Genomic DNA, 7640 nt, shown 5'->3' with positions numbered 1-7640 from the left:
TCTATAAATGGGATGTTATCCAAATCAATTTTCAAGACTCCATGAAATGCAATATTATGTTCTAGGTAGGAGCACTCACATATCAACATCTTGAGCACAACCACCATAGCTTTGGGCAAAGGAGTTGGCATTGGTGAGCTTTCATTTTGTTTTCATCAATGTTTGCTAATAATTTTACTTAATCTAAGTGTTGCATAGATTGAGAGCAGGATAATTTAATATAGTTTTAAGTTGTTCTCGTATGCTCCATTTTTTATGTACATGTAACCAACCCTAAAGTCAAATTTTGTATGACTATTATAATACTTTTATCATGTTTATTTATCCTATAAATTTGATGTCATAAATGTTCTTTCTTATCATTTATACCTAATCTTGTCTTGGTTGTATTGGGGATATACACCCTTTTGTAATTTAGTAATATTGATTTAACATTTGGTAGTTTTCAATCATCTTCTTTAGTTATTCCCATATGAATTTGTCATTTTTTTCATGACATAATTTTAAGAAATTGAATTATATTTAAAAGGGGATTGGACCACTTTTTGAGGTATTTGCGAACTCCATGCTTGGCTAACTTGGGATTGTGTGCTTGAACACTTGGTCTCCACCATTTTTCAATAACATACAAAATGATGGAGTTATGCCCCATTAAACAATATTTGGGATCTTGCTATCCATGCCTTGTAAAATATTTCTAAAAGTCTAAAATGCAAGTTGTGGCTTAGACCTCAAAGTTTGAGTTGCATGCATGTAGTTGACCAAACTTAGCTCAAAATCTAGGTGTTTTTAGTTGCTCCTCAAACCGAGCAAAGTCTATAATGTACACTAGGGATTAGGCTCAAAAGTTGAAATTATCTTCCTAAATGAGTTTGAACATGTGTTGGGAAATGGTTTGTGCTATCAATTTCAGTTTAGACTCCAAATTCTAAAATGCACATTATTGGTTGATCATTAATCATTGAGGACCAGGTTGATTGTTTGTTAGGATTTAGTGTTGGCTTTTTAGATTTAGGACTTTGCTAATAATTCCACAAAATTTGAAGTTAGGTGTTTATATTCCAACTTCTAATGTCTAAATTATTAGTCTCAAGTCCTTTCAACATTTAATGTGTAGTCCAACTTATTGTAAAATATAGACCACATTTTGAAGTCCAAATCTTAGGTCCCATGTGCTTGGTTTTTAGGATTTAAAATGCAATCTGAAAAAAATTAAGTGGAAAGAGGTCAAATGTAATCTAAATTCTAATGTGTGCATTTGGTAGTCTTACATATGTTTCTCTTAGGTTCTTAGCTATCAATTTAGAATTTAGATTTTAAATCATGAGAGGTATGCTCAAGAAGGGCTTGAAGTTTCACCCCAAACTTGTAGATTACATCTTGTAGTCTAGATGAGTTGAAGTTTGAGACAATGTGACTAAACATTAAACTCCCATGATGAGTGACTTTATTTTTGGACCCAAAGTTTGTGCAGATGTGAGCTCAAACTCAAAAGTCTAAGCTATGTAGTTTGTTTCTAGCAATTTGAGTTTTATGTAGTTTCATCTCTAAAGCCTAAACTAAAGAAAACCATCACATTTCTTCACTTTTTGTAAGATACCAAAGGAGTGACCCTTAGAACAAGGTGTTTAGGTTGTTAGTTGGCATATGAATCCCAACCTTCCTCTAATTCTTATTGCTTTCTTCATTCACAATGTTGAGGCTATGATGTAGTTAGTCTTCTATTTGTGTCACTATGCTTATGAATTAGTATGTTAGGCATTTCACTGTGTCATAGACCTTGTAGATGTAGACGTATAACATGGCAAATTTGGTGTCACATTTGTATAAAAAAAAAACCAAAAACATCATCTATTTTTTATCCATTGATGTGCTAGGTGGAAGCTTGAGGCATGCCGATTTCAAATGGTGCTTCCTAGAACTATATTGTTTTCCTTACCTTAGATATACATCAAGTGTGAATGATATTTTTACATAAAGATAAAATCATATCATTTTAATAAAATTATGTAACTTGAACTCTTTTATTATAACGGACGTTCAATTAAGATCCATAACAAAACAATTTTAAAGTAAATTTATATTATTTTTATTTTATTTTTAACCCAATTAATTACCATCTCAATTTATCCATTTCAATTCATTCATTTCAACATTTATATTTTGTTCATACAAATGATTAAGTGTGAAAAAAATAAAAATAAATGATAACATATTATGCCCATTGAAAGACTTTTCTTTCTCCTCAAATCGAAAGCGAAAAATTTTAAATTGTTAACTAACAAATATTTCAATTCTAAATTTCCATCGTGGTGAGCAGGGCACTTTGACGTGATGTGCTTCACTCACTTCCAATAAAACTCTGTATATTCCAAGGAAATGTAAAATAATTTCCTCTCTCGGTCATGAAGTATTAGAAAAGGCAAATTTAATGGAAACAATATGATAATGATTAGTTGAAGAAAGAGACAGTAAACAATGAAATCGTGTGCCATCTATTGACTTGACTGTAAAAACTTCACCTTTTATCAACATCGCCATTTATTTATTGACTTGACATACTTTTTTTCAAGGTGGCCTTCTAAGATTTTGCAATGATGGACTTCTAAGATTTTATAGAAAAAGTGGGCAAAGTGGGACGACACTAATTGCAAAGGAACTTCCTCCCCGTGTTAGAAACGTAATACGCATCTCCCTGCTTATAAAAACCCGCTTTCCCTTCTTCATTACTCCATCTTACCACCATCCCTCAATCTTACCATTCAACTTTTTGTAGCTATCTACGTTTCTCTTTGCTGGGCGTTTTTAACTTTTTTTATTTATTTTTAAACCAGACAATTCTTGCTTAATTTGGATCATCTAATCTCTAGTGAACATTGTTGTTGTTGTTGCAGGTGAAATAATCTGAATTCTTGCCATGGACAAATTATTCTCTGCTATACTCTGGCTGTTTGCATTTACATGCTGTTTCCCTCATATGATAAGCTGCAATATCTCATGCCTCCCTCATGAAAGAGATGCTCTGCTTGCTTTCAAGAATGAATTGCATCATCCATTTCTATGGCAGGGCTTTAATTGCTGCGAATGGAGGGGAGTGGAGTGCAGCTCCCACACCTCCAATGTTATCAAACTCCATCTTGCCAATCCCTCAGAGAATGTGGAACATTACTGGTCTAGTGAGGGAAATGGCAGGCTTACTACAGATCTGTTCCAATTAAAACAGCTGCAGCATTTAGATCTAAGCTTCAATTATTTGACTGGTGTTCTGCCCAAAGGTACCTTTTCTGAAGCACTATTTCATTTTTTTTTTTTTACTTAAGCTTTTTCTTTCAGTAATTTCAACAGATTTTTTTGTTTTTTTTGTTTAACATGTAGGTCTATTTGCCCTTCAAGAATTGAGACATCTAGATTTGAGCTTCAACCATTTTGAGGGTGAAATACCAAATCATTTTGTCTCATTGCACAAGTTGGCTTATCTCAACTTGTCCATGGCTGGGTTCAATGGTACAATTCCATATCAATTGGGGAATCTTTCTCAGTTGGCATTTTTGGACCTATCTCGTACACTTGTGTTTGAATTTGGAATAGAGTTTGCACTTGGTGGGAAAAGATACAGTCCTAGTTTGGTGTGGACAGAAAAGCTGCGGAAATTAAAATACTTGTCTCTGAGTGGAGTAGTGCTGAATATGACAGGAAAGCAATTGGAAGGACCCCTTTCTCATCTCCACAATCTCCAACACCTCCACCTTGCAGATTGCATGCTTTCAGGCCACATTCCCAATGCTATCCAAAACCTCACTTTCCTCTCCCACCTCCATTTGGGTTCCAACAGCTTTGAAGGGTCAATGCCTTTGTGGTTAGCAAATATGACGAGGTTGGTTTCCCTTTCATTCTTTGGCTCTCAATTAAATGGTTCATTTCCCCTAAGTCTCTCTCATCTGCCTACTTTAAAAAAGCTCGATTTGGGGGGGAACAACTTATTAAGTGGAAATCTAAGCCAAATACTATGCGGGGATTGGTCTCAGCTCACTGTATTTATTCTCCGTAGGTCAAGTGTAATAGAAAGTATCCCATCTTGTATTGCAAACATTTCCACCCTCGTAACTCTTAATTTAGGATCTATTAAAAAAATGGGAGGCTTTATACCTTCTGTCATTGGCAATCTCTCCAATTTACAAAATCTGTATCTTAATGGTAATTTATTGGAAGGAGAGATTCCATCATCACTGGGTCAAATTTCATCTCTAACTCTGTTGTATCTATCTCACAATCTGTTGAGTGGCACTATCCCATTCCAGCTAGGAGAACTGTCATCTTTAGAATATCTGTATCTTAATGACAATCAACTAAATGGTAGCATCCCGATTTCATTGAGAAGTCTTTCTAGTATTAAATACATTTGTCTATCTTCAAACAACCTTCAAGGTAATCTTTTTCTTAGTTCTTTTCAAAATTTGACTATGATTTCTATGCTTGATCTGTCTAACAATGAGTTGACTGTCATTATTGAATCAGATTGGATACCCACAATATACTTTAAACATTTGTATTTAGCTTCATGTAATATTAGTAGTATCATTCCACCATTCATTTCTACACAATATAGATTAGGCAGTTTGGATCTATCCAACAATAGTTTATTTGGAAATATTCCAAATTGGCTGGGGATGCTTCCTAATCTATATGATCTTAACTTGTCACACAATATCTTGGAAGGTCTAGTTCCCTATAGCTTCAATAGAAGTAATTTTTACGTATTGGACTTACATAGTAATAAATTACAAGGTCCTCTTCCAATTTCTTCAATGTCATTGGGTTTGCAGCTGTTGGACTTATCTCAAAATGAATTCAAAGGGTCCATTGCAGTGGATATCGGCAATCTTCTACCAAACATTCAGTTTTTGTCATTTTCAGCAAATGATCTAAGTGGTGAGATACCTTCTTCAATTGGTCTTCTACAACAGATGGAGGTTTTGGATCTCTCAAAGAACAAATTATTTGGTAAAATACCATCAAGCATAACTAATTGCTCTGTGCTCAAAAGACTAAACCTAGCAAATACAGGTTTAATAGGAGAGATACCATATAATATAGGAATGCTAAGCAATCTTGGGTCACTTCATCTCAATGGCAATATGTTGAAGGGAAACTTGCCATCAAGTCTTAAGAACTGTTCTAGTTTGCAAATTTTAGACTTGGCTGACAATCTCTTTTATGGAAACATACCACTTTGGTTGGGCCAGTTCTCTGAGTTGATGATACTTGTTTTGAGGTCAAATAAATTTGAAGGACACATTCCACATCAATTAAGCAATCTATCAAGTCTTCATGTTTTAGACATTTCTCACAATGGTTTGATTGGTGGTATACCACCACAATTAGCAACATTGATAAGTATGAGAAATTCTACATTGGGAATCTCACATGGCAATGGTGGTAGCTCCTATTATTATAAAGAAGGGATCCAAGTGTTCAACAAAAGATTAAAAATGGAGTATGTAAGTTCAGTGATGTTATTGATAACTTGCATTGATCTATCTTCAAATAAGCTATCAGGTAACATTCCTCCAGCAATTGGAAATCTTAAAGGTCTTCACACATTGAACTTGTCAAATAATAATCTTACAGGAGAGATTCCAAGCAACTTTGGAATGCTTACAGATTTAGAGTCGCTTGATCTTTCAAACAATAAATTGCATGGTAGGATTCCAAATGAAATGCTACAAGTTTTCTCTCTGAGCTTTTTCATTGTATCAGGCAACATGTAGTACCCCTACCGTAATCAATCTCTAACCTTGGTTTAATCTTGATTAGTTTATCGTAATATTATGTTATAGTCAGATGTTTGATTTAATGCATAGCTAGTGATGTGGTTTCACTCTAGTTGTATGCAAGTTGTTAGTGTACCTATCTCGTGGTATTATTATCAGGCTAACGCTTTCATTTAGTTATTATATATGTATGCATGTATGATCTTTGGTTGCAGGAGATTTCAGGTACAAAGTCGCGTGAGTGTGAAGTTCGTCTTCACCTGGGTTTGCAGGTTTGAGTGTACTTTTTTTATCCTTAGAGTTGGGATAGGTGGTCGTAAGACCCTAGTTGGCCTTAGTCGTGCTCCAGTGAGCATCGCCAGTCGTCGTCGGTAATCCCCTTCTTGTTTGGGTTTGCGAGTCGTCTGTTTGGTTGGCCTTCTCGGTTTGCGTGCTTGGTGTGTTTGGTTAAATTGATTAATTAGTCCTTAGTAATTATCTGGATTAAATTAATCAGGTCTTCGTTATGCGAGTTTTCGTTGATATTGAATTGCTTATTTTTAATTGGGAGTAAATTCGATTAAATGACTGTTTTGAATATTTAATGCATTTTATATATGCTGTTAAAAAAAGAAAGTCTTGTATTTTATCGCAATAGATTAATTGTATTCTGTTGGATTATTAAATTAGAAAGGTTAAATTTGATTTTATGAGAAATCGATTTTTTAATTGAAAAAGCAAGTTATATAGTTGATATTGTTGAAAAGAATTAATTTTTGAGTATTATTTTTAAATAAAAGATTTTTATTCCAAAAATGGAATTTTTGGGTCAACTCTTCCATATAACCCAAATTTGGGGAAAAATGGAGGGATGGACATTTTGGGGGAGATTTTGGAGATGAATTGGAGGATTTTGGTGGAAGAAGGAGGATTTGGGAGCTGGAGATTTGGATTCTTCGTCAGATCTTGCTAGGAATGCGAGATCAGGTAGGGTTTGTTTATCCATTTGGTTTTTCTTAATTTTTATGGGGTTTGCTGTTCTAAGAGGAAATGTTGTAAAACCCATATCTCCAAGTTTAGGAAAATGGATTTCTGGTATGTGAATCGAAATATGGAATTCGAACCCATTTATTGTTATTCTGGTTTTTGCAAAATAAAACGAACTGTGTGTATTCAAAAAAATAAATTTTTACATTTTCTTTGTGCTGGGCGTTTTTGTGCTGGGCGTTTTTGTCGTGTTTAAACCCGTGCGTTTTGTTTTATAGTTCGAACTGTGTTTTTAAGGAAAATGAAATCATCGATTAATAATATCGAACTGTGTGTTCAAATGGAATTTTTAAACGCATTTTGTTTTGAAGCGAGTTGTGCGTTTTGGTTTGTAACCGAGCTGGGCGTTTTTTTTTGTTGTTTCGGACTATGATTCGGGGTTTGGGAGAGCGGGGAGCGGAGCTCCACCCGCTCCCCTCCCCTCCCCCGCACGTCCCCCTTGCTCTTCCCCTAACCCCCGCTCCTTTCCCTACATCTGGTTGCAGACCACGGCGGCTGCGACCCACGATGGTGGCCGCAGGGGCCGCGGTGGCCGCAGGGCGCCGCGGCACCTGCGGGCACCACCGTGGCGCTGCCCACGTGTTTACCCAGGCGCTGCGGCTAGGGCACGGCCCGCCCTCGCCTAGGGTTTCTAATGCGTTTGCTAATGCGTTTCTTTTTAAAATCATAGTGTTGAACATGTTTTTTTTTATGTATTTTTTTTATCATTCAAAAAAAAAATGCATTTGATTATAATATCATTTTTATGTAAGAGATTCTTAATGCTAAGTTTAAAGTGCTCTTAATTATGATTAAGAGGCAATATTTTGATAAATGTAAAATTGGATATTAATTAATTCTATA

General features: G+C 35.2%; 1 protein-coding gene across 2 annotated transcripts; it reads left to right on the top strand.

Moving 5' to 3' along the window:
* The first annotated feature begins 2621 nt into the window (after positions 1 to 2621).
* LOC131048493 (receptor-like protein EIX2) lies at positions 2622 to 6687 on the top strand. Of its 2 annotated transcripts, XM_059209434.1 has the most exons (3): positions 2622 to 2772; positions 2895 to 3275; positions 3376 to 6687. In XM_059209434.1, the coding sequence occupies exons 2-3, from the start codon at positions 2918 to 2920 to the stop codon at positions 5766 to 5768; spliced, it is 2751 nt and encodes a 916-aa protein (XP_059065417.1). In that variant the 5' UTR covers positions 2622 to 2772; positions 2895 to 2917; the 3' UTR covers positions 5769 to 6687. The 2 variants fall into 2 exon arrangements, with proteins under 2 accessions (XP_059065417.1, XP_059065418.1); XM_059209435.1 differs by lacking the exon at positions 2622 to 2772 and having other exon boundaries at positions 2812 to 3275.
* The last annotated feature ends 953 nt before the right edge of the window (positions 6688 to 7640 follow it).

This window comes from Cryptomeria japonica, chromosome 7 (genome assembly GCF_030272615.1).
Source record: "Cryptomeria japonica chromosome 7, Sugi_1.0, whole genome shotgun sequence".
Taxonomy (NCBI): domain Eukaryota; kingdom Viridiplantae; phylum Streptophyta; class Pinopsida; order Cupressales; family Cupressaceae; genus Cryptomeria; species Cryptomeria japonica.
This window is presented reverse-complemented; position numbering and strand designations above follow the sequence as displayed.

Coding starts and splice junctions, on each gene's coding strand:
- LOC131048493 (XM_059209434.1), top strand. CDS start 2,918: ATGGACAAATTATTCTCTGCTATACTCTGGCTGTTTGCATTTACATGC. Junction 3,276..3,375: donor GACTGGTGTTCTGCCCAAAG/GTACCTTTTCTG, acceptor TTTAACATGTAG/GTCTATTTGCCCTTCAAGAA.